We start from the raw sequence: 25,507 nt of genomic DNA, 5'->3' as shown, positions 1-25,507 counted from the left end.
AGTGTAAAGACACTCAAAGGAGAGCCTGCAGGTAGCAGAGGCTTATGCAGCCATCTCTTGGAAGGGTATAATATCAAGGTCTCAACTGAAAGGGCCCTGCTTTGTCCCCCTCATGGATCTCACTGCACAAATAAAAGGAACCTTCAGCAGAATTGCTGCTTCAGGTGGATCATGCAGTGGGGGTGATACCTGCTAAAGATCTCAAGATGTTGGGTCTGGCATACTGCAGCAGGAGGGCCTCCTAAAGCAGGCAGACATTAGGACATGGGATCATGCATGAGCCCAAATGAGAGCCCTTGCAATGACATGAACTTTTTTGGACGTGTATCATTGTTTGGACCACAGGGATACTGGATTCCAGATGAGCTTTTTAGAGGGAGCTGAAGAAGAGAGTTGTGCCCCCTCTGCATATGTGATTCTTCTTTGGTAACACTTCTATCTCCAGTTTTCGTGAGGTGTAAAAGATAATGAGAGCAAACACTCTGAAAATCCACTGTCTTGTCACAATTCAATCTTGTATACATCTAAGAATAGGGTTCTGAGTCTTGCTGTGAATTTCCCCCGCTCCCTGCCTCTACTAAATTCTGCAAGGTGTGCCTGCTGGTTTATCGGTATTCAGTGGTGGCTTCTGTTCAAAGGTCCTCCATCTGGAGATTGTATGGAGAAGAAAAGTGAAGCATCCCCTCTAGTTCACATTTCTCTTTCTTCACAGGAGCGAATTGCTAAGAGGGGACGGAAACTAGTGGATTATGACAGCAGCAGGCATCACTTGGAAGCTCTGCAGAATGCCAAGAAAAAAGATGAAGCAAAAATTGCAAAGGTACAAAGACTGTCTCGAAAGCCAACCCAAGCCATGGAGCAGTTTTCTTACAATCAGCAGGTAGTGATAGTCTCACAGCAACATCAACGCAGATCCTTAAAGCCCAACCTGCTCCTGGAACAAGATACATCCAAATGTCCCCTCAAAACTCTATTAACAAGAGTTTGTTTTCACATTTTTTTCACATGCATTCACATTTCTGTACCACCCTTCCTCCAAGGAGTTCAGTGGTGTACATAGTTCCTCCCCTCCTTTTGTCCTCACAACAAACTAAGAGGTAGTGACTGGCCCAAGGTCACTCAGAAAGCTTCACAGCTGGGCAGGGATTTGAAACTGGATCTTGCAGGTCTGAGTCCAGCTCCAGAACCATTACACTATCCTGGCTCTCCGAGTTTCAAGTTTTCCTTTGCATACCTTGTGAGTCAATGCGATTCCCTCATAAATTGAGGTAACTTTGCTTAAAGAGATCCCAATATCCCTGAATTGCCACCTTGCATCAGAATGTAACACTCAGACAAAGCCCCCAGAGCTCAGAAACTTTTCTGTTTCACAGTGTTCTATTTTTATATCTTCAGTCTTGCTCCTGAAACGCTAGAGAGAGGAGGTTGAGACACGTCAGAAGCAGAAAGCAGAGCAGAGCCTTTCTAGAGAAGGGTCAAGGGGGACAGAGAACAAATGCTTAGAGCCTGCCAAGGAGGACGAGGACGTGTTGCTTTAATCAAAAATAGCCACCTGGAAGTAAGCCAGGCTCTGACTGTTGAGAATTCTGAGTTCCTGCTGAGATCGGCAGAGCAGCCTGGAAGGAATAGCAAGGAAAACCCCAGGGAAGAAAGAGCTGTTGGCTGCCATTCTCCATCTGTTTCTTATCTCCGAATATCTTATTTCTCTCCTTTCATTGGCTGCTTGTCCTTGGGAATTGAGGTGGGGGGGGGGGAAGGGACAAGTGACTGCTGGAGAACAGGTAAGATAAAGCTGGGATGAACAACAGCTGGAGAAAGGCAGCCACTTGCTCCTGCCTCCCTGCGCACCTTCTGAAAAGGAGCCATTTGTAAGCCAGGCTGTTGAGAATTCTCTAGCCTCCAGTGGAGAAGGGCAAGATGGTACTGTAGAGCCACTGGCCTCCTTTCTTTACTGCTTGCCTATACCTATCCTATGTCTCGTTTTGAGACTAAGAGCCCAGTCCTAACCAAATTCCCACATTGCAGTGCAGGGGGGCTGGTGTAGCCTCTGCCACACCCAATGCGGGAATTGTGGCTGCTGGAAGTCTTATCAAGGGGGCCCTTACCCTGAGTAAAGCCCCAGCAGCCTATATGGGGCTACTTGGATCTGTGCCAGCTTTATAGCTGGTGTAGATCCAAGCTGCCCCATGTCAGGCTTTCAGGCTCAAGATATGGCGGAGGCCTCGTTTGCCATATTCACCCCCTTCCCAGGTCTGATCCACCCTCCGCCCCATCCTCTCCCACCCCATTACACCCCTTCCCTCCCCTGTTCAGCCTTCCTCCCATCCTATGGACTGCTTACCTGCTCTGACAGGTGCAGGAGGCTGATGCAGGCCTTTCTATTGGTGGGGATGAGCCTCTGAGCTTGTACAACATGCCTTATGATAGGTTTGTGACTGTGCTTGTGCTCATCCTGCTGGCAGAAGCTGGCAACGGATTGGGCTGCAAGGGCCTAACCACACATTATGATCATGCTTATTTTTTCTTCCCTAAACAGCAGCCTCGGGGAGGTAAGAAATCTGGCTCAGGATTGTGCTGGGAGGGGCACTTTAACCCTTTCCCCTTGCCATATTCCCAATCTAGAACACTGCTATTTGGTGCTAATGGGAGCTTCTTTCCTGATGGTAATAGCAGCTGTATCTAAAAGAGGGTGTCAGTACAGATGGGGACCATGTGCAAGTATAAAAAAAAGAAAAAGAAAATAAACCTGCCCCCTTCCCCCACTTGCTTTTTGGGGTTCAGAAAACAAGCACATCAGCACCAAACTACCTGTACTGCTTAAGGGATCATGTAGGTCAGCCCTCATTTTCCCTAGGTGTTGGGAGGGGGGGAGCAGCAACAATTAGCAACTGAATGATAACACAGAGACAATGACAGATGGAGAAAGGTAGTCCACAGTTCCACAGCCCTCTCCAGCTTCCTCCGTCTGTTTTCAAGGAGCCTTCTGAATTCTTAAGAGTTGGAACCTGGTTTAAAAAGTGGCTACTTTTCCTGTTGATATATGTAATGTGTAGTCAAGATCTGAAGTTGGAGCCATTGACTCAGCTGCCTTTGTCAATTGTGCTTAATATTCTATGCTTCTGGTTACCCTTTTGGTTTGGCAGGCTGAAGAGGAGTTCTACAAAGCCCAAGCTGTGTTTGAGGAGCTCAATAAAGAATTAAGAGAAGACTTGCCAGTTCTTTACAACAGGTAACTTACACTGGCTAAAGATCATGAGGGATTTGAAATAGACCATTGATTCTAGAAGTTTGGAACTAGAAATTATATGTGGAGTTAAATGTTAATTGCCATGTTCTCACAAAGAGCCTTTTCACTGCTAACCATCAAGCCCTGTTATGAGCTAAGGCTGAATTCAGGCAGGAAGGTAACAATGGGGAATAGAAACACAGTAATGCTAGAATTAAAGTGCAATTAAAAACCCTTCCAAAACCAGAACCAGAGCTTGTCTCAGGCAGGCAGAGGAGACGTTTAGGGGCCAGGGCTCAACCTTGAACTGGAACGCAAACACACTCTGTCTCTGAGTGTGTGCAGAGAGTGTGTTTTTTTTACTGCTCAGCCCGCAACTAGCCTTCTCATATATGCAGCTAGGGGGCAGTAAACTGAGTCAATGCTGCAGTTTCCAGACACACATGTGCTGCATTTTTTTTTTACCTAGGAAAAATGCAGAAGTGACATTTCCAGCACACTGCGAGCATGCTTCCAGCACGGTTATTTAAAAAACAACAAAATGGCATCTCCTCATTGAAATCAATTGTATGAAGATCACTATATTGTTTCCATACAGTCCATACACTATGGGAGCCGCCATGTTTTCGACAGGTTCCTCCATTCTTTAGATAGAAAAATAGGGGGAAGTGACATTTGCATGGTGGCGGCCACCTTTTCTAATTCTGAGCTTGTTCTGAGAAATTCTAGCATGGCTAGCATGCTGGAACCTAAAAAAAAACAATGCAACCCCAGCAAATCCTGGAACCTAAAAAATAAACCAGCTCTCTAGTGCTTCTAGCACTAGAAGCTAAGAATGCAGCCATAGCCCCAGTACCTAGATTCTTAGAAATTTACCAGTTGGAGCAGATTAGCTGGACTGGGACCTGGTGTTCAGAGCATGCAAGCAAGACCTAAATCCAGAACTTCAAACACAGAAATCAGGCTGGCAAGTAGAGGTAATTATTACTATTACTTCTGTGGCACTTATACTCTGTGTGTAAAATACCTGATGCAATGTGCAGTCGGAAGAATGGCAAGGCAGTAAACTTAAAGAATGAATTCAGCTGTGCTACAAATTGCCACCTGGAATGTCTTCTGAATTAGCATTGGAATGTGGTCTTTTTTGAAATAATGTTGGAAAAGTACTGGTGATCGGTGACCACAGGAGGGCAGCAAAATGAAAGAAATGGAATTTTAGCTTCTGTGTCCTTTAGTGAACAAATAGTGACTGAGAGAAGATCTAGACAGGACACCAAACAGGTTTGCTTCCCAAAATGGCAGCCTTGCATCCAGTTTCCCTGCTTCTGTAACACAGGGCACTGTCTTGGTTGTTTTGCTGCTATCTCCCCACAATAGCTTCTAACATGTAGTGGTGGCATATCACATCACGCCTCTCAGGAACTAAAGGTCACAGGAAGAAGAGAGGGAAGTTGAAACCACAGGTTTAGCGTCACATCTAGTCCGCCCTTAAGCTGGGTTCGCAACAAGATTCTTGTTGCATTTCATTTTGTTCCTGTTTCCCATGCTGGCTTGAAAGTCATCTTCATGTATTTCTTGTGTACACACACACACACACACCTCTCCCTTCCTCCCAGAACTGTGTGCATGCATTTATTGATAATCAATGCCAAATTTGTGCCATTGTACTTGTGCTGCCCTTACATCTTCCAGCCAGTCTGCTGGAAAAAAAACAAAAAGATTGCTTGAAACCTATTCTAATGTAGCCAGTTTTAAATGTGGACTATTTGGGTTATCACTTTCTGCTAGCTAAGAAAATAATAGCTAGGTGCATAGGTGCAGTGATAACAGTCATGTTTTCAGGTGCATAGGGTGCATAGGTGCAGTGATAACAGTCATGTTTTCAGGTGCATAGGGTGCATAGGTGCAGTGATAACAGTCATGTTTTCTCATCCACTCTGTAAAAGAAACTCTAGTAGTGAAGGGGGGTTGGATTTCTCTGTGCCTCATGAGCCCTTTTCCACCGAAAACATGGAGAGCATACATACCATGGGGGGGGGGAGTGAGAGCATGCCAGGATGGCACTCACAGGGAGGATCTCTCCTTAAGTACAGCACTTATCACTGCAGACAAATACTGTACTCAATATTGGATGGCAGGTCTTTGACAGCACATCCTGTAACTGCGACGTGGGGTACTTGATATACCACTATACAGCAAGAGAGAGAAATGGTGCCAACCCATGAGAGGCATGAGGATTCCCACATGTTTAGGCTTGTGTCTTAGAACTGATCCACACATTCAGCCAATCATTTGGAATAGAGACTGTACCACTTCCAATTGTTGAAGGTGCAGGAATGCAGGTTTGAATGCAGCTTTCCTGGGCTGGAAAAAGGTTATTTGCATATAGCCAACTAGTATATTGGGATAGACCTCTAAGTTACAACTATCTGTATCTCTGATATACTAGTTTTCCATGAACAGAGAAGATTGTGAAAAGTATTTCCACCCTTCTCACCCACAATTTGAACTGGTGCAGTTCCAGGAATTCTGAATTATCTGATTTATATGTAGGTGTAGGCTGGTTCTCAACCAATCTGCCAATTCAGCAGACTTGCAAGGACTTACTGGACTGAACAGAACCACTTCAGATGGAAGACCAAATGTGTAAACAACCCCCCCCCCCAATACAGGCTCTCTCCGCCTAGTAAATTACTATATCATGAAAAAGCCTAGGCTGTACAATATCTCTTTTCTTGGGGGAGCTTCAAAACTTGCAGTTACTCTCCTGCAGTCTGCAGTGGAGCAATTCAGAAAAAGCCATGCCTTCTGATTCTTCTGCAGCTTGTGTTGAGAGACTCTTCCTGAGTCCCACCCACCTTTTTCTGTGTCTTCAGTTATTATATTCTTTCTTATTGCACGACCCAACTCCATTAGCATCATTAGGGTAGATTATTCCATAATACAATATTTACTTTTTTCTTTTTCAGTCGAATTGCATGCTATGTGACTATATTCCAGAATATTTCCAATTTGCGAGATATCTTCTACAAGGAAATGAGCAAGGTAAATAAGACAACATCACATTAGCTGGGATCTAATTGGTATATGGAAGGATAATTCAGATTTCTTCCCCCCACATGGCCTACTGGTACAAATCTACTTGGATCCAAATGCTCTGAACAGGAACAAAATCACTTCCCTGTACAGCACTTGGCACTTTGTGTGAATTAAATAAAAGGTTGAGGTAGGAACAGGAGGAAGTGGCTGCAGCCCAGGGCAAGCCAGTATGCTCACAAGTTTACAACCATAACGGGCAGAAAAGTGAAGCATGACCCATTTCCTCCCAATTCTCCTTGATTGACTGACAGTAGCTCTGACTGCATCTAGGCCCAGAGGAGGACTAAAACCTCTGGATCCCTCTATGGGAGGAGCACATGAGCCATCTGCATTGCACTGGGCCCAGCACAACATGCATACTGTAGTAATGATGGACAAGATACTCTGGAAAACACTTGCCCAATCACTAGGTGTCTGTCTTTGTGATGCGCAGCTGCAGAAGAATGTTGGGTGTGTTCCACATCACATTCCAAGCAAGGCCATGGTGAGGCTCAACAGGCCAGCCAGTCACCCACATGGACCAAACGTGTGCCCTACCATATGCTCCAGAATCCCCTGCCGTTTGCTGAGGTTCCACAGCAGGGTTATTTGGCAGACTAATCAATGTTGAAAAGGTTCCAAAAGACAGAGAGATTGAAAATTACGACCCTCTGGTGCAGGGTTAGCTCTACTATTGGGCAGGGTGAGGCTTTTGGTGAGTTTATGGGGTACCTCATTAAATGGTGGTGAACAGTCAATCATATTTTTATCAGTATGGGATGGAGATACCATTTTAGATTTCTGTCTCAGGCACAGAAAACATTTTGGACCATCCCTGTTATGGGGATCCCTTCCAAGCTCTGTGTGTGGGAAGAGATGGATCATCTCCACCCTCCCTCCCTCCCTCCTTCCCCCCCCTCTCTCTCTCTCTCTCTCTCTCTCTCTCTCTCTCTCTCTCTCTCTCTCTCTCGTGTGTGTTTTCAATGAGAGTGAAGATTCTCAGGAAACTGAATTCTGTTCTCAGCACCACATTCTGTACTTTTTCCTGTGCTTATGTCTCTGTGTAACATGGTGCTGGCTAAGATGAGCCATCTTGTTGATCTCGGCCATTCGGATCTTTTATCTACATGTCCACAGCAGCAATTTGGCTGGGATGTGTATTGGGGACACCAGAGACTCCAGCCTGGCTGGAGTAAAACAAAAGACTGGATAGAAAACAGCTAGCACCCTGCTGAGTTTGGCATAAGGTTGGTTAAGTTGCACTACTAAGGAAAGGTTCAATTGGCTGATTCTAAGTTTCTTCTCTCTGAATGAGCGGCCTTCCCAGGCTAACAAGCCCCATCTACCCTTCTGAGAGAAGGAAAACTCTGATCCCAAACTTCCACTGCCTTGTGGCTACATCCAGTTATGGAAAAGGCTTCAGGAGTCAACCTCGAGGCAAAATCCGGAGCCGGAGTCCCTGAGGCAGTTCATGGCTGAACACAGTCACATTCTGGCAACTCCTGCAACGCCGCTGGAACCAACCGTATTGGCTTCTGCCTTTCCATTGGACCATTCCAGCGACGTGGAGAGGGGGGATTTGCTGCATGGGTAACAGTCTGTCCTCCAGATCTACTTTACCCAGGCTTCGCGCACTGGAGAGGACACTCTGTTCCAGAACCACCATTCAGAGAGCAATACCATAGTCTTCCGAGACTGAAGGATGCCAACAATATATCTCTCTCTGAATTGACCAGCTGCAGCAGAAGGGGCTGGGCCAATCAGAACTCCATAAAAGGAGCAAACTCATTTGACTCTGGGCCTGTTTTCTTTAACGTTCTGAACATAGGTGACCAGTTCATTACTGATGGCACCTCTGGAGGTGAACAAGGAAATTTCATCAAAGTTTCTACCCTTCTAGGCAGGGCTTATGCCAGACAACTCAGATTTGCTTCTAATCTAATTTCTAATTAGAAAACATGTTTTGTTTTATCAAATTCCAAGTGTATGTGTTTTGCCAGTTTTTTCCCCCATTCACTCTTTCTCCTTTTCATTTTTACTTTTTTGTAAACTCTGGTTTATTGTTACATATCACTTGCCAGTCCTTGTGTCCAGAGCAAAGAGCTATCTCTCCTGAGCTATCTCTCCTACTCTTTGATGGCCTCTCAGACAGAGTTAGTGCAATGTGGTGTTAGTGTGGGGATAAGGAGTGAGACAGGCCAGGTCAGTTGGCTTCCCAGATCACTCCTTTAGCAACCTTGCTGATGGAATCCTTGTCTTTTCAGCTTACCCAGGCAGGGGGTATGGTGATGATTGACACCCCAAATTTACTTCATATTTAGGGATACACTTTTCCCTTTCCTGTAGCAACCAATCTACAGTGATGCCTCGCAAGATGAATGCCTCGCGCAATGAAAAACTCACAAGACGAAAGCGTTTTGTGATTTTTTTAGTGACTCGCAAGACGAATTTTTCTATGGCTGTGCTTCGCAAGACAAATTTTTTTCCTTTTTTTTTTTTTTGGTTTGTTTTAAATCGCACTTCGCAAGACGAAAATTTCGCAAAACGAAACGACTCACGGAACGAATTAATTTTGTCTTGTGAGGCACCACTGAGGTTTGGGTTTTAAGTTACTCCCTCACAGTTGGCCACAAGGTTGCACCAGATCATCACAGAAGTACTTACAAAACATTTAAGGTGGTAAGTGCCATCTTAGAAGAAGGGGCTTTTTCTCTTGCATGACCCAGACAAAAGAGGGAATGTCTCTTTAGGATGGTGCCTACTGTGACCATAAGCATGCAGTATGTAAAATCAAGGAAATTAGGCTTTTTCTTCAGTATTGTAGTTTTCTCATTTGCATTTATTATGCAAATTGAAGCCAATTATTTGAGTCAAGTTTATGGTTAATTGACTCAGATTTCATTCTTATATTTGTGTTTATAATTTTTTTAATTGTGTTTATCCTTACATTGGTAAACTGTTTCAGTCACTGTTTACAGTAGATGGACATTGTTTGAATTTAAAAATTGCTTACCACAGTGTGCCATAATTGCTGGGAGGGAAGGACGAATGAAGATGGGAATGGAGGGACAAGACAGGAGTGAGGGGATATGAGGCAGGTAACAAAAATCTGCACTGCTCATCTGGAATTACATACTTAGCCAGTAATTATTTGATTTTTTTTTAAGTTTATTTAAAAAAAAGAAAACCAAAAACCTCTTGATTATCAGGCCTGATATTTGGTTATCTCATTGTTGCCACTTCCAGCTGAACCATGACCTATACGACCTGATGGGCAAACTGGAAAAGCAACACTCCAATAAAGTCTTCATTATTAAAGGGATAACAAGGTAAACAGTTTTCTCTTTTTGTGAGCGTGTATGACTATAAAGGAGCTGCATTAAAATCCCTCTTCTTCCCCTGCCCCAGATGAAACTGTTCTGGGCTTCAGTTAGGAGACAGAGTATTTTGGTTTGTTAAAAAAAATTGAACATTGTTTTTAATAACAAAAGTTATCAAGGCAGAGAGCAACCTTTTTAAACAAAATATATATGAAATCCCTAAAACCAGTGGTTCTCAAACTGGGGCATTGCAACACCCCAGCCTGAGGGCTCTGTCCCCTTAAGGGGCGGGGGTGAGGGGAAGGCAGCAACACAATCCCCAGGATTGCATCACCGAGAGGGGGGCGCAGGGACTGGCACATACTTACCAGTCCCTGCAGCAGCCTCCCAGGGTGCAGGGAGCCCTGCACAACCCTCCACAGGGCTCCCCAAGTGTCTGAAAGTGAAAGCGGAGTGATTGCAAACTGGAAGTGGGGCACAATTGCTCCGCTTTCACTTTCTAAAGCTCGGGAAGTCCTGCGGAGGGTCGCACAGGGCTCCCCACAGTCCCAGGAGGCTGCTGCAGGGACTGGTAAGTACATGCCAGTCCCTGCTCCCTCCTTGGCAATGTGATCCTGGGGATCACATTGCTGCCTTTCCCCCACCCCTGCTGCCTTCCCTGCTCCCCTGAAAGGACTTACAGCAGTTCTCAAGTTCCCTGGAAGTTTGAGAACAGCTGCCTAAAAACAATTAAAAAGAAATTGCAAATGGAAGCTTCACAGCAACCAGAGATAGAAACAACCTTCCACACTAGGGGCATGTGAGCCCAGAAAGCTTGTCTAAACAACCAAGTGGTCACAGTTCATTCAAATGAACCAATATCACAAATCAAGCAGCCAAGTGATCCCCCAACCTGGCAGTCATTGCAGAAAAGGCCGGTTCACAAATGGCCAACATGCCTTATGGATGGTGGAATCATCAGCCGATTTTCTGTACGAGATCTTAAAGAATTATACAGAAGATGTTCCAGTCTGCAGTGGCCTAACTCCATTTTCTAACCATTAAGCTCACAGTCTGATCCTACAGAAGTTCCCCTGTGCCAAAGCACCGGCACCGGTGTGGCTTCTGCAGGTGTGGGCAAATTTTGCATGCTGGAGGTTTCCTTAAGCTAAGAGGACATTTGACCCCTTGACCCAGAATAAGCCTCTGCAGGCAATGGGTCAACTCAGTCCTGTGCCAGCTATATAACTGGCACAAGTCTGCATTGATCCTTGGTGGCAGATCAGGCCTAAGAAAGAGGATAGGATATGGCATGTGCCAGCACTGCCGATCCCACCCCCCTCCCAGCCTAATCCACCTACCCTGCCCCCATCACTGGCCTCCCCCTGCCCCCACCCTTGAACTGCACAGCACTGGACTCACCTGCTCCAGAAGGCACAGCACCATGTGCCATAGCCAGTGGGAAGGGTCTGGACTTCTCACCAGTGCTGCAATCAGGTGCACCATCACAAAGTGCAGCACATTTGCACCAGTTTGTGCCGGCAGAGCAAACACTCTCCCGGCGCAGGTAAGAATAGGAATGGTCCAAAACTGTATTTAGGTGATGCCTTGAGCAGAAAGAGTCCTTCTCCGACCCTCAGGTTCCCAATTATTCCAATTTTTCCCTTAAATGAACGTTCACTTTAATTAGTGCTGCCACTGAATTTCTCCCAAAGGTATACATGACTATAAAACCTGCCCTGCCAAAGTCTGGCTAGAGTCTCTGTATGATGGTTCATACATCATACATGATGTAGTTTACATGTTTGATTTTACAACCATTGTATGATGGTTTGTATTTTATGCATTTGGGGCATTTTCTTTAAGTGGAAAAACTAGATTGAAATGTTAGGAAATAAATAAATGTGAACATACTAAGAGTTTATATGTTTCTCCAAATGCAGCAACAGAGGCTCACTGGTCATCTCCTCCCCAGTAAGTCCAACCAGCTCCTCTTTCGTGCTTCCAGGGAACAGCAGAAGTGAGGCACCAATTTCTCCTCCTGCCACTTCCTCAAATCTCGCAAATGAATCTTTTTCAGCACCAGAGATGGCATCTGCATCCAATGGTGCCAACAAGACTGAGGAGGAGGAGAGCCCTGCCTCTCTGGGCACAAATGAATCTCTTTCAGCAACAGAGATGCCACCTGTATCCAATGGTGCCAGCAAGACTGAAGAGGAGAGCCCTGCGTCGTTGGCCACAGAAGTACAAAATGAGATGACAGAGGCAGCCAAGGCAGACTCTTCCAGTGTCAAAAGTGATAACCAACCATCAACGTTGGAAGAGCCCATCAGCCTCTCCAGAGACAGTCCCAAGAAGGTTGAGGATATTGCAATTAATATAGCAACAGAGATCTTATCAGAGGCAATGCATGTAGCTACCCACAAAGGACAAGGCACTCACAAAGTCTCAGAAGACACTGCCCAGCCCCAGCATCGCGATAATACTGGAGCCAATGATACTTGCAAGCAAGATGAAAGCTCTTCACCCCGGCCAATTGATGACAATCTACTAAAACAGGAAGCTGAGTCCCCTGAAGACACCCAGGAGGAAGCCCTGGTAAAAGAGTCAAATCACAAAGAGAACAATTTGCCATCCGGTGAGAGTTCAGTTTGTCTTAAAAACAATCAAGCTTCTTTGTCTCCCATTCCCATTTTGGCACAGTCCAAGAGCAAGAAATTTGTTCTCTTATTTCTTATTTCTGGCAATCTTATTTTTGCTCTCCCCAAAACAGAGGCCACTGAAGCAATCATTCAAGAGTGCAAGGAATCTGAAGAAGACAGCGACAGCAACGGGAGCATTGAAGAAATAGACCTTTCCCCAAAGCCCACCAAGACTCAGGTAAACGGCACAAGAAAGCTCATCTCTATTTATGCTTCGTTTATGTATTTTTAAAAATTCCGCCCTGCACTTTCCACTCCTATTAGGGAGGCACTCAAAGTGGCTAGCAACGTAATTTAAAAGCAAACATTAAAAATAAAAAAAATGCTGAGATGCAATAGTGTACGAAAGCAGATAACAAACAGCAGTGGCAAAACAGAAACACCCCCAGCACCAGAGGTCAACAGGCTAACTGAAACAAAACAGTTTTTAGTGGCTGCAAAAACTGCAATAGTGACAGGGCTGACTTTGCCTCCTGGTGGAGGGAGTTCCACAGTCTGAGCAGCAGCACAAAGAAGGCCCTTTTGCATGTCACAGTCAGATGTACTTCCTTGCCAGAGAGACATGCAAAACTGCCCTCGCTAGCTAGCCCTGCAGTACAATCCTGTGCATGTCTACTCTGAAGCTCCATTAAACTCAGTGGGACTGACTCCCAAGGAAGTGTGTACAATCATTGCAACCTTGCTTGCAGGCAAGCAAAAAAGATGTATTGCTACCGCTACAGAATGTTATTAGCATAGAACAGGGGTGCCCAAACCCCGGCCCTGGGGCGACTTGTGGCCCTCGAGGCCTCTCAATGTGGCCCTCAGGGAGCCCCCAGTCTCCAATGAGCCTCTGGCCCTCTGGAGATTTGTTGGAGCCCACACTGGCCCGACACAGCTGCTCTCAACGTGAGGGCAACTGTTTGACCTCTCGCATGAGCTGTGGGATGAGGGCTGTCTCTGCTGCTTGTTGTTTCATGTCTGTGATGCAGTAGCGGCAGCAAAGGAAAGGGCAGCCTTGCTTTGTGCAAGGCCTTTTATAGGCCTTGAACTATTGGAAGACCTGCATTCATTCATATAAGTTCATCTTTAATATATTCATTTATGTAAGTCTATGTAAATTTATTCAAATTTTAAATGTAAATTAATTCTTTTTTTCCCCTGCCCCTGACACAGTGTGAGAGAGATGATGTGGCCCTCCTGCCAAAAACTTTGGACACCCCTGGTATAGAAAACCATATAAAAGAGAGAAGCCTTAATAGAAAGATTCTGTAGAAGAATCTTTTCTACTTCTGTAGATTCTACATAAGTAGGGATGTTTATCCATTTTAGAGGACGTAAATGGCCACTGAGGAAATTAAGAGAAAAGCGGTTGCAGTGGCTGAATTCAGCAGTAGTACCCAGGTCAACAGAGCAATGGGGCTATATGGGGTAAGGGGAAATGAGGAATGATTATGGTGGTTGTTTTAATTTTTAAAAATTATATCCTGACCTTTCAACCCTGCAAGGGTCACCAGGACAGCTTACAACAAATATTTAAGATAAACAATATCATCATCATAAAAGAATAAAGCAACAATATATAGTCAGATTATTAAAAGGGCATACTGTGTACATAATATGAACAACATCAGATGTTAAAAACAAGCAACCTCCTGATATTTGCCAAATAATAGTTATTGAGCTATATGGCGCTTTTCAGGGTAACTTAAGGGGGGGGAAAAGTCCCTTCTCCAAGAAGCTCACAATCAGCACTACCTTCATTTCTTCCTTAAAAAGCAAATGTAGCTAGATTTCTCCTGCAAAAGAACAGTTGAAACAGACACTGTCCAAGCAAGAGATGATGGCATGGGGATGTTACTCCTCAATTCACAGCCACCGTTCAATTGGGTGTCAGTAATCCTGTAACTGGCACTAAGAGAGGGTCAGGTCCCTTACTTTGTCCTGCTGCCACTTGGCCCCAGAGATGCTGTAGCTTAGAAAACAGCGAGGACAAATAAATTCTGCTGACCTACTGGGACCAACTGAGACTCAGCATGGAGCAAAAGACAGCAGCAACTGGCTGCTCTGTATCTTGTGAGGCTGTTACAATGAGACTCCTTTACATTGCCTGCTTCTGACTCTGTTGTACATGTTATACTTCTTGTATTTGCCTCTTTTCATTCAAGAGGTGGGAAACTTCAGCTGGTGCAAAATGCAGCTCCTTAGGTCTTGGCTGCAGTTGGTTTTTTTGGGAGCATGTGACTATTACACCAGCTTCACTGGCTTCCAGTCCACTTCCAAGTCCTTTCAAGAAGGGCTGTCACCCCAGAAAAAATGTTGGGTCACTGCCCAGAGCCATTTGGGTGGCCACAAAACTATCTCCTAGGAACCACTTGCCTCATACTGTTTGCTAATCATGTGGGTCACAGCCCCTTAAAAGGACTACCTGATAATGGGCAAGTGTGGGTGATGATCATAGACAAAGAGATGACTCTTTTGATGTGTTTTTCTAATTTATGGTGGGATACCTGCAGCATGAGATCACCTCTGAAACTCAACAAAGACAGTGCTATTTGCTTTAGTGGTCTTCTAGAGTAGGTTTAAGGTTAAGTAGGTTTAACATCTCAATTGGAGCAGACAAACTCTCCATCTTACCTTTCTCATTCAGGTGATTATTTTGAGACCCTTGCTTAAAACAATTTTTGTCTCTTGTAAAGGTCAAGGCCATCCTTGCATTGCATCATTGCCTAGGAAGCTGCAACAGCAGCTCAATAACACAGGTTTTCCAAATCAGAGCTCTGACTTGGATGGCTTCCTTGTAGCAAACATGGCAGGCGTGAAAGGAATAGCAGTCCTGGCTGACAGGAAAAATCCTGTACACAACACTTTCTCACACTTGGTCACACCTCTGCCTGAAACAGGAGTTCTATGGTTCTGCCAACTGAAAGCACATCTGCATATTAGTTGCCTGACTGCAAAGTAGCAGCGAAAGAATAAAGACAATGCTCGGTCCTTATACTGTATACCAGCAATTTTCAGCCTTTTTCATCTCATGGCACACTGACAAGGCACTACAATGGTCAAGGCACACCACCAGGTTTTTGACAATTGACAAGGCACACTATACTGCCAGTGTGAGCTCACATCCCCCACTGGCCCTACAAATAAATGACCTTCCCCCAAATTCCTGTGGCATACCTGTGGACCACTTGCAGCACACCAGTGTGTGCCACGGCACAATGGATGAAAATGGCTGCTGTATACTGTATACTGCTGTATACTGAACACTTTCCAAGTGTTCACATGTGTTATCTCAGTAACTCTTCTGAGCAACTCTTACCCCTGTGGGTAAATTGGTATTTTTATTTACCCCATCAACCATTGTTACTGGTTTTATTATGTAAACTGCTTTTTGAACTACTCTCTTCTTCTTCTTAGCCTTATTATTATAATTATATTTTAAATGTGGGGGTAGAGGCCTTTAGCACTTGGTGCCTGTCATGGTTTCATTCTTGGTTACATTTCTCCCTTCCTGGTCATTCCCGGATTCTGCTCTTGGGTTAACTGGAAAGGCTTTGTGTTTCAGATCATCTCTAACTTCTTCTCAGCTGATAAGGAAGAGAATGATTACAAGCTGCCCCAGGGCTTCCTATTCAAGGTAAAAAGCATTCATAGGGAAGGGGTTTTTTTGGTTTGTTTGCACTGTTGACATGATTTACAAATTTGCATATGGATTGGGAGGAGAGCATAAGTTCCAAATCCTGGATGTTTAGGTCCATGCTGGGGTATGTTTGTTTACTGCAAAGGATTTCTTTACTATCATGTTGGAAATGCCACTTTCTACTCTACACACAGGACACACAAGACCAGCCCAGTTGACCATTTTAGAAATGCATTTTCTTTACTGGTGTTGTGGTTCATGTTTCAGGCTCAGGCAATCCAACCTTATGCTTCAAAGGATGAGAACTGCCTTCAGTTTGAAGAGGGGGAGACCATATTAGTGCTGTCTGATGCACAGACAGAGGTAAGATAAGAGGATGTGCTTGGCATTATCACGTATGGAGGATGATAGTGCATAATGCTGCTGTAATCTAGGATGTTCTAAATATCTGAAGTGGTCAATTTGTAGCCTCAAAACCTCATACACAAATCCCACACTTGTCCAATTTGGTTCCCAGATGGATAGGTAGGTACCTTGTATTATTTTAGTGGCCTGTCTGATAACCTACCTCCATTCTTGAAGATCACCAGTACTGGGGTTTGGAAAGACAGCAAACTTGAGAGATTATTTCACTAACAGTTTCAAAGAATGGCCCAATTCCAACAAGGGTCGTTTCCACCAAGTCCTGCCAATGACCTGTCACATTCCATTCAACTCTACCTCTATCCCATATTATGCTAAGCTGATCCCCAGCCCACCTGAATCTGACACTTTTAAGTCCGGTCTATCTGGCTGTTCTTTGCTGCATACCCAAAGGGAGCTAATATACTGTATTTGAAAACAGAGGTTAGCAATTGCTACCAATACAATTAATGAAAGCAATAGTTCAAGTTAGAGGATTGCTCTTGTCCCTTCTCTCTTCCTAAGCTTGTATCCAAGAGACATTAGGAGGAGATCTGGGGGCAGGGGTGAGGGGGCCACGGTGATGGTATGGACAAACTATAGAATGTATATGTATAGCTGGAAGGAGGAGTTATATGAAAGACTAGAACTATTCAATTGTAAAAATCCCTAGAACATTCTAGGGGTCTAGAACTGGGGTTCTAGAACAGGGGTTTAGAACAGGATGTTAGAACATCCTAGGCGTTTAGAAAAATCCTAGGGGTTTAGAACAGCCTGCCTATGTAAACCGCCTTGGATTAAAGTCTGAGGAGAAATCTGACGACCAAAGAAAGGTGGTATATAAATACCTGTCTAAATAAATAAATGTAGAACATTGGCTCATAGTTCTGTGCAGGGCTTTGAAAAATATGTCTATAGCAGCCCCAAAGTAACCCAAGCTTTACATCAGAATAGGCAAATGCATAATTAGGCAAACCTGCATAATATGCATAGTTTATATGGGTCTTATCCTCATGCAGAATTTGGTGCCAAAGTTTTGGTTTTGATTACTGTATTGTTCAACGACAAATGTACACAATGCTACCTCTGTCTGGTGGGGTATATTTTGAAGCGTGTTGCTGTGTAAACAGCACAGCCTTGTTGTATTTTAGGTAGCTATGGAACCTGACCCTGCTGTTTCATAGAAAGTATGACCTGACCTTGTTGCATTCCCTGCTCTCAGCTTGGAACAGGAACCACAAGCAGAGCTACTCTGCTGCAGTGTGTTGGGTCTGTTTATTCAATTGTTTTATAATGTGCTCGCTGCCTTCTCTCAATCATTAACTTTCTCCTTCACACACCCCCTTACTACACTAAGAGCACTGATCAGTCACTTCCTAGCAAAACCAAAAATTTAAAGTCATATTAACATGCCCAGTGCTACATCTTCAGATGTTTAGCTTTTATGAAACACAACCCAATTCGTCTATTAAGCTATTGCAATGTAATGGCAAAGAACTATAAGTAAAGCAATTCTCAGTTCAAAGCTTGCCTCAACTATGAACTTAGTAGAGGGCCTTTAGGCAGACCCCTTTTTCTTAATCTTAGCCCCCCACCTAGAATAATTAGGGTTGTAATAACTTTACAAGTTGATTCAGTGGCGTACCTGGGGGAGAAATGGGTACAAATGCCCCAGGTACTGCCCCTCCAGGGGCAATGGGGCCACCCTTGCCCTCCCCCCACAGCCAGTTTATTATTCATTCATTCATTCATTCATTCCACCTTTATTGGCATAAACAATCCAACAAGAAAACAAAATTAAAACATTCAGGGTAGCCACCAATCATTGATCAGGCAAAGAAATACAGAGGAATTTACGCCTCGACCGTGCTTTAAATATATATTTTGCTACATTTGATGAGCTGCACTCATTTCTCCGGTCTAACAAGTATAGGACCAAGTCTGTATCTGAACCATGAAAGGCCAGTTTATTTTTTTTTAAAGGGAAAGAAGTCGGCAGCTCTGCCAGGTTCTTTCTCTTTAAAAAAAAAAAAACTGCTGAAGGGGGGGGTGCAGAATCGCAGCTGGAGAGGTAGCAAGTTGCTCCCTCTCCAGCCAGGATTCAGCATTGCTCTAGGCTGCCCCTTTCCTCTCCTCCCATAAAGGAGAGAAGGAGAAGAAGGGGGACAGCCCAGAGCAGTGCAAAAGCATGCCAGGAGTAGCCTTGTACTCCCGACGCAATTCTGGAAGCAGCTGTGGTGACATGATGACATCACCACAATTACTTCCAAGTCAGGGGGCGAGGGGCAGCAAACAAAGTGGCAGCCCAGGGTGGGAAAAAGTCCAGGACCGCCACTGAGTTGATTGCAATAATTACTAATGTATATTGAGTACTCTGAACCCTCTAACAGGGGTGTCAAACATAAAGTCCCTGGGCCAAATGCAGCCCCCGGAAGCAATTTTTCCAGCCCCCGTTATAATTGGGCTTTCCCAATGTGATAGTTGGGCTCTCTCATATCTAGAAAATAAGAACAAAATTTGCAGGTTTTCTCTTTTGCCGTTTGCAGCGAATAAGTTTCTATGTGAGAACAACATGCTCACTCCTGGCTATTGTCTGCTTATTGATGTCACTTCTGGCCCTCAGCAGGCACCATGAATGCTAACTTCAGCCCTCTGTATGAAACAAGTTTGACATCCCTGCTCTAAAGTGTGATACAAATCCTATGCATTTTATTATCCCTCCTCCTGGAGGCCTTAGAAGGCCTTCTGAGGAGACTGCAAGCTGCCTCCCCAGGCCTCAGATCATACTCCAGACTTGACCGGAACACAGCGGCACACCTTCTAGCTATACTACAGAGCAACAGGCAAGGGTAGTGACAGCTGTATTAGCAAGTTCGAGGGGGGGGGGATGATGTAGGACAGTTACTAAGAGTTGCTGTGAATAAGAACTACCCTGATTTGAATCTCACTTCTGCTGTCAGTTCTCACTAGGTGGCCTTGGATAAGGCAGGACCTCTTGCCAGCTCCCCAGCTACAAAACAGGGTAGTTTAGGTACTTACCTTACAGCATTGTTGCAAGGACAATATCAAGACTATACATGATAAGCACTTTGCACACTCAGAAAGCTCTATATAAACATTACATCTTTTTTTTTTATCATTCCTAAAAGCAAACAGGCTCTGTGAAGTGGCATTTAAGTAAAATGTGGTTTGAGGGAGAAAATGAGATGATGCCACTCCTAATCTGCTGAGATAAAACCTCTGGCATGAGATCAGATTGGCTTGCAGGCTGCAGTGATGCTAGGCAGACACCAGCACTTGGGAACCCAGCCTCCAAGGTGCCAGTTCCAAGCAAGGCCCAGGGCAGCAGGGCTAGTGGACAGCAAGTTGTGGGATGCAAGGGGGGGACAGGACGCAACTGACAGGATCCTCAGGTCCAGGTGCCTTGAAAGGAAAACTGAGCAATGTATGTGTCTGACAGCCTGTCCTCAGCAAGCACAACACTAATTCCCAAAATGGCAAGGGCAGTTATAGCCTTAAAAGGAAACAAAAGAAAAGAAAAGCTCCCAGACAGGTGAAAAGGCAAAAAGCAAGCATGCTCCTTTCTGTAAAGCCAGTAAACGAGTGGGGCGATATGATTAGAAATGGCAGAAAGCTTTTGGTCTCAGAGAGAAAAGTTTACAGAGCATCATGATAATGTGCTCCACTAAGGTGTCATTAAGAGTCCAGAATGATCCAGCTAAGGAGCAGGTTTGGCTTGTTGGGAAAGGACCATGTGGGAAGAGCACAAAGAAACCAAGCTTTGTGAATACCAATCAATCAGGAGGCTTAGAGCTCTTCTGATTGCAATGGGGTGGCCCATTCAGACTGCCATTGTCCTGACTAGGCAAGTTTCTCTTAGCAAAAGGCAAAGAGCAGGGAGTGCCCTGCTGCCTAGGCTTGTAACCTCAATGGCCCAAGCCCCCCTCTATGTGACAGTCTCTCTTGTCCAATATAGCTGCTTTAAAAACAAGGGGTGCACTGGCATCCAAGAGAAGGGGCAAACACCCAACAACTGCTGGTCCTCCAGTCAGTGGATGGCAGAGGGATCTTCCCCTTGCTAATGTAGTTAGCATTGCGGGGGGAGGGGGGCCCAAACCCCTTACAGATCACGGTCCCCTGTCCATTAATGGAGCCAGACTGTCATGCTTGTAGCTTCAGAGTAGCCTTACCCTACAGAAAGGGACTAGCAACAGTGCTGGGTGCTTTTCTGCTTTTGTTGTGTATACCTTTTAGAGGATGGCAGTGCTAATCTCCTTTGACCACATAGTAGTAAGATGGGCAATGCAAGCATCCACTTATGTCTGCCTCCCAGCATACACACATCTGAATGGTCAGAATCTGCTCCAAAAAAAATGAGTCCCCTCATTCAGAATGCAGTCCTTATATTTCAAAATATAAAATTGTTTCTTGATGCAAATTTTGATATTTAAAGATTGCAGTCTGAGTGACAGAATTTAAAGACACTCATTCTGAGCACATCCATAGTTTGGAGCAAATTCTGACAGGCATAGGTGGATGCTTGCAATTTTGGTTGCTGCTGAAGATCTTCGTTTATAAATTCTGAGAGCCCCAGATTTCACTCCAGAAACTAGTTTGTAATTTGTTGTCATACCGTATGACTGCTAATCATACTAGAGTGCCTGTAGCTGCTCTTCCAATGGACCAACAACTGAGGGCCCAATCCTATCCAACTTTCCTGTGCAGCTGTGGTTGCAGCCGCAATGCAGCCCGGAAGAAAGAGAACAAACATTCCCTTACCTGGAGGAGGCCTCTGTGGCTGCACCCCTACCACAGAATGCAGCGCATGCCTCATTGGCATGGCTGCACAAGTGCTGGAAAGTTGGATAGGATTTGGTCCTGAGTTGCCTCTCTGGTTTTTAACTACAGGTCCAACCTTGTTATACACGGATTTTTTATACACAGATTTGACTCAACATGAATGGCCCCTGCAAATGAGAAGGAATGTGCTGATCCCTGGAGAAGGCGAAAAATGCACCCCTTTAAAATCACAGTTTAAAAAACTGTTTTTTACTGTTGTAGGGAGACAGTCATGCAAGGGTTTACAGATATAATCTAATTCTCCATAGATTTTTCACAGGGACGGGGGGGGGGGAAATCCACATATTTTTCTATCTCACAGTGATGAGAAGTACCCTTTAAATTTAAGGAAAACAGTCCTGACAATCCATCAATCATTCTCTCTCCAGGCTTCCCTCCTCCCTTCGCCCTGAGCACTTGAAAGAAGGCAGTGATTATCACCCATTCTTTCCCTCTCCCTGGGGCTCCTGGTGAAGAGAGGGATTGCTGCCTCCTAGTGAAGCCTAAGTGCCTGGAGAGAGACTGATGGCCTCTGTGCGCATTTCAAAAGATTAGCAAAGCTGTTTTTAAAACACCAGAGCAAAGGGACTTTGTTCTTTAAATTGATTTGCTTTAAATTGATTTAGTTTTTGCCATTCACATGAGTTCTGGAATGGAACCCTCACAAATAATGAGTCTCAACCTGTACATGGAAAAAATGCGGTGAAGACGCTCCTGGCTATGATCACGGGAAAGCCCTGACTAACAATTATTTTTCTTTCTAGGAAAAGGGATTCCTGATGGGTATAAAAGAGAGTGACTGGAAAGAGAGCCATGATACGTTACAGAAAGGGATGTTCCCCCCAGACCTCATCAAGTCTATCTCAGAATAAGCTCAGAAACGGCCAGAACCGAGGTGAAGGACAACATGATAGAGGAGAAGCCCCACTGTTCTACTGCTTTTCCAAAGATACTTCTCAATGTTACTTCTCTCCCTCCCTGTTCCTTACCCATGTAGCTTCATGCCAATATGTGATACTACCTAAACTGCATTATTCTTGGTAATTTGGAGGCTCCCTAGAGTCAGCAACCGGCAACTCTTGTGCCAAATCACCCTTCACAAGAATTACTATTTCACCTTTCAGGTACACTTGAAGAGATGAAAGAGGGGTATGGAGGCACTCAGAGCTGTAATGAATCGCTGGCAGGCTAAGGACTAGCACGTTTTGGCCCACCATCCCATATTGTCTTGTTGAAGTGGTTCTTTAACAAAACCTAGTAGCTGACCTTAGGCCCCCACCAATTCAACCCTATGAGGTTGCATTTTATGGCTCTACTGAAGGTCAGTAATAATAATGTATACAACTCAATAATTTATTCTTAATTATTATTATGACTGCCACCCAATTAACAACATCTTAGTCAAATTAGTTTTGGTTAGTTAAATCTGTATAACCTATAAGCCTATAACCTAACAATAGTTCTGAAAAAAAATGCACACTTTATTTTTAGTTGATGTATATACAATATAATGTTTCAACAGGTTAACCCTCTTATTGAAAATGGTGGGAATGCCTCTTATTATAAGATGGTGCCAGCCATCCTTAAGTACTTATGTGAAATATAATTAACATGTTTTTTAAAAGTAATCAGTTTTAAAAGGAGTTTGATTAAGCTAACTGATTAATCAATTAAAGGTTATAGTTCTAATTACTGAAACAGCCCCAAGAGAAGGCTTCTCTGCTTGGCTTAAATAAAGTGATTGGGATGGGATGCAAATGAAGATTTGCTTCTGCTTTGTAAAGATGAAAAAAAAGACTGAAATCCCTGGTAAATTAAACATGTTTAGGCCTAGCTCATGCAAACAATAAGTGATGAAGTGGTAATTCCTGGACTGTACTACTTCAAACAGTAGGTGAACAAATCACAATTAAATGCTTTGCCTGCTTCATATAGAAAGCTAGCTATTGTGGAGAACTCCTGCTAATTTTTCTCCCTTATACAGAAAATTGTATTCCCTTGGGGATCAATTCAACCATGCCATTCCCCATCTGTACCCTAGAACAGTGGTTCTCAAACTGTGAGCCATGGCTCCCTGGGGAGCAATGGAAACCAGCCAGGGGAGTCATAGACTCCCTGAAACACTATACAATGTATGGGATTGTAGCCCTAACGGGGAGCTGCAGCCAATAGCCCAGTAGGTCAAGGAAGCCACCAGCCAAAAAGATTTGGGAACTACTTAAGTCTTACACACCAGGGACAATTTTACCACTTCCTCTATTGTTGTGTGAACTAGTCCTTAGTCAGGGATTTGTGAGGTCTGTGGTAGAGCAAATTTATGAATCCTTCATGCATTCTAGGCTTGATTTGTTCAGCTCTGTACTTTGCTGTGCATTTTACAAAAGAACCTCTGATACACCCACCTGGTAACTTGGGGTTCCCTGTAGACACATCGTACCTAGTTGACCGTTTAGTATTTTTTCCCCCTGCAAACACCAACAGGTCTTGCAGGAACATAAGAATGGCCTTACTAGATCAGTACAGAGATCCGTTTGTCCAGCATTCTGTTTCCAACAGGAAAGAGACCTACCTCTGGACACCCAAAACATCACAGTCTTCCCTTGTTCTCTGCATCTGGTATATAGTGGCTTTCTGCCTCTGAACCTGGTAGTTTGACTTAACCACCAAAGATACTAATCATGTGAAGACCAGCATGGATATGTCTATCCCGGGTCATCATGCCATTATTTGTAAATAGCATACTTTTTTACCGGTGGGAAATCCATTGCTTGTCCTGTTTTAATCTTTTTGTCTTATATCATTCTTATGCATTTTGAAATCTTGAGACCAAACACTGGTCCACTCCTGGTTGAGCATTTTTTTTTAAACACACATGAATAGAAATACAGGGAACTGTCCACGAAAAACAGAATACATGTAAACTAGTTACCAGAATTCCTTGTGCAGAGGTCAATGTTGTGTAGGTTTGTGAGAATAGGAACAAAACATTTTCAGCAGCCTCACCAAACGGCAATTCAGGGGAAAGCCATGACAGTTAAACTGATGTAAGTTGGCCTAAATATGCTTACAGGTAATGTACTCCTACCACTTCAAACTAAATGGTGGAAACCTACTTTGCTGATGTTCCCATGAAGCAGTTTCCAGAAGGGATGCCTTTTTCATGGCTCCAATGTCTCCATATCTGCAATTAAGAAAACTGCACTTCAGTACACAGCTGCAGGTGGGGGAGGCATCATTTTGATTTTTGCTTCAGATGCAGAAGTGTTTATCTCTGCAATGGATCAACAAAGACACAGCCCACACCTGTCTCTTTCAACTTTGAGGACAGTTGTGACACCAGTGCAGACTGAAGCATCTTGCACACCTGGATTCCATAGAGAACATCTTAACAACATCAGGAATGAGAAAGCAAAACAGGAGCTACTGGTCAAGCATTTTTAGTTGCCTGTCCTAAATGTCTGAGATCATTCAGGTCTCAACTTTTAAATAAACAAGTACTAAATTGTGGGCATTCAAAGACCAGTGAAGACATGTTCTCCTCTCTTCAGATGAAAAGTCTATAACCTATGTTCTTGTATTGAAAAACTGCATCTTGTATTATAAATTCATACACATCCATGTGGGAATTAGTGCACAACTCCAACATACATTGTCATGTATGTATTTTGCTGTATGTATATACACAATAGAAGCCAGAACTGGCCACAGCTTCCTGATACACATTGCACTCCACATGTGTTCACCAAAGTAGAACTGCATGTGATTGTCACAGAGCTTGCAAGTTAATTCCTATACCAAAAGTATTTCAGTAAAAGGATTTTATAACAGCGTGGCCCTAAGTGGCTTGTCTCAAAGCTTGTTCTGTAACTCTCTAGTATTTTGTGCCAACCCAAATCAGATAATCCCAGGAAAATGGTTGTTAAGCATATTTTATTTGCTTGCTTTGATTCTTTATGTAAAACCAGCCTCTTTTAATAAAGTGAGCCCAGGTGAACCTAGATGCCCTGTGTTTTCAGTCTGTGAAATATTATGGGCCACTTGTGCCTGCCTGCCTCTTTCATTGGCATTACAAAGAGTGAATGAGGAGTAAGCATTCTGATGACTCTGCCATTTATTATCAATGTAGTGAAACTGGAAAGGTGAGGTGGGAAGGGAAACGCCTTAGCCTAGTCACCAGAAAGCTAGGCAGAAAGCTAGGCAGTTCTATGAGGAAGCAGGAGCTGGGAGAGATACCCAGGGCAGCTGGAGCTTGGGGAGAGAAAGAGAGAGACTCTGCCAACACCACATGAAGCAGCATTTGGTTTTTTTTTTTGCTCCAACATCATCTGATTAGGTAAGA

General features: G+C 44.1%; 1 protein-coding gene across 1 annotated transcript in view; it reads left to right on the top strand.

Annotated features, from left to right (window-relative positions):
• The window catches only part of BIN2 (bridging integrator 2), a 34,861-nt gene extending 9,695 nt beyond the window's left edge, over window positions 1–25,166 (top strand). Inside the window, exons 6-14 of the mRNA XM_066614743.1 lie at window positions 713–820; window positions 3,144–3,229; window positions 6,196–6,271; window positions 9,551–9,633; window positions 11,547–12,241; window positions 12,377–12,483; window positions 15,853–15,924; window positions 16,195–16,290; window positions 21,933–25,166. Coding sequence (XP_066470840.1) covers window positions 713–820; window positions 3,144–3,229; window positions 6,196–6,271; window positions 9,551–9,633; window positions 11,547–12,241; window positions 12,377–12,483; window positions 15,853–15,924; window positions 16,195–16,290; window positions 21,933–22,040 — 1,431 coding nt within the window. The 3' untranslated portion in view covers window positions 22,041–25,166. The remainder of the gene's footprint in view (window positions 1–712; window positions 821–3,143; window positions 3,230–6,195; window positions 6,272–9,550; window positions 9,634–11,546; window positions 12,242–12,376; window positions 12,484–15,852; window positions 15,925–16,194; window positions 16,291–21,932) is intronic.
• Window positions 25,167–25,507: the final 341 nt, after the last annotated feature.

Source organism: Tiliqua scincoides, chromosome 2 (genome assembly GCF_035046505.1).
Source record: "Tiliqua scincoides isolate rTilSci1 chromosome 2, rTilSci1.hap2, whole genome shotgun sequence".
NCBI lineage: Eukaryota > Metazoa > Chordata > Lepidosauria > Squamata > Scincidae > Tiliqua > Tiliqua scincoides.
The sequence above is the reverse complement of the archived record's forward strand: the minus strand, read 5'-3'. Positions and strand labels throughout refer to the sequence as shown.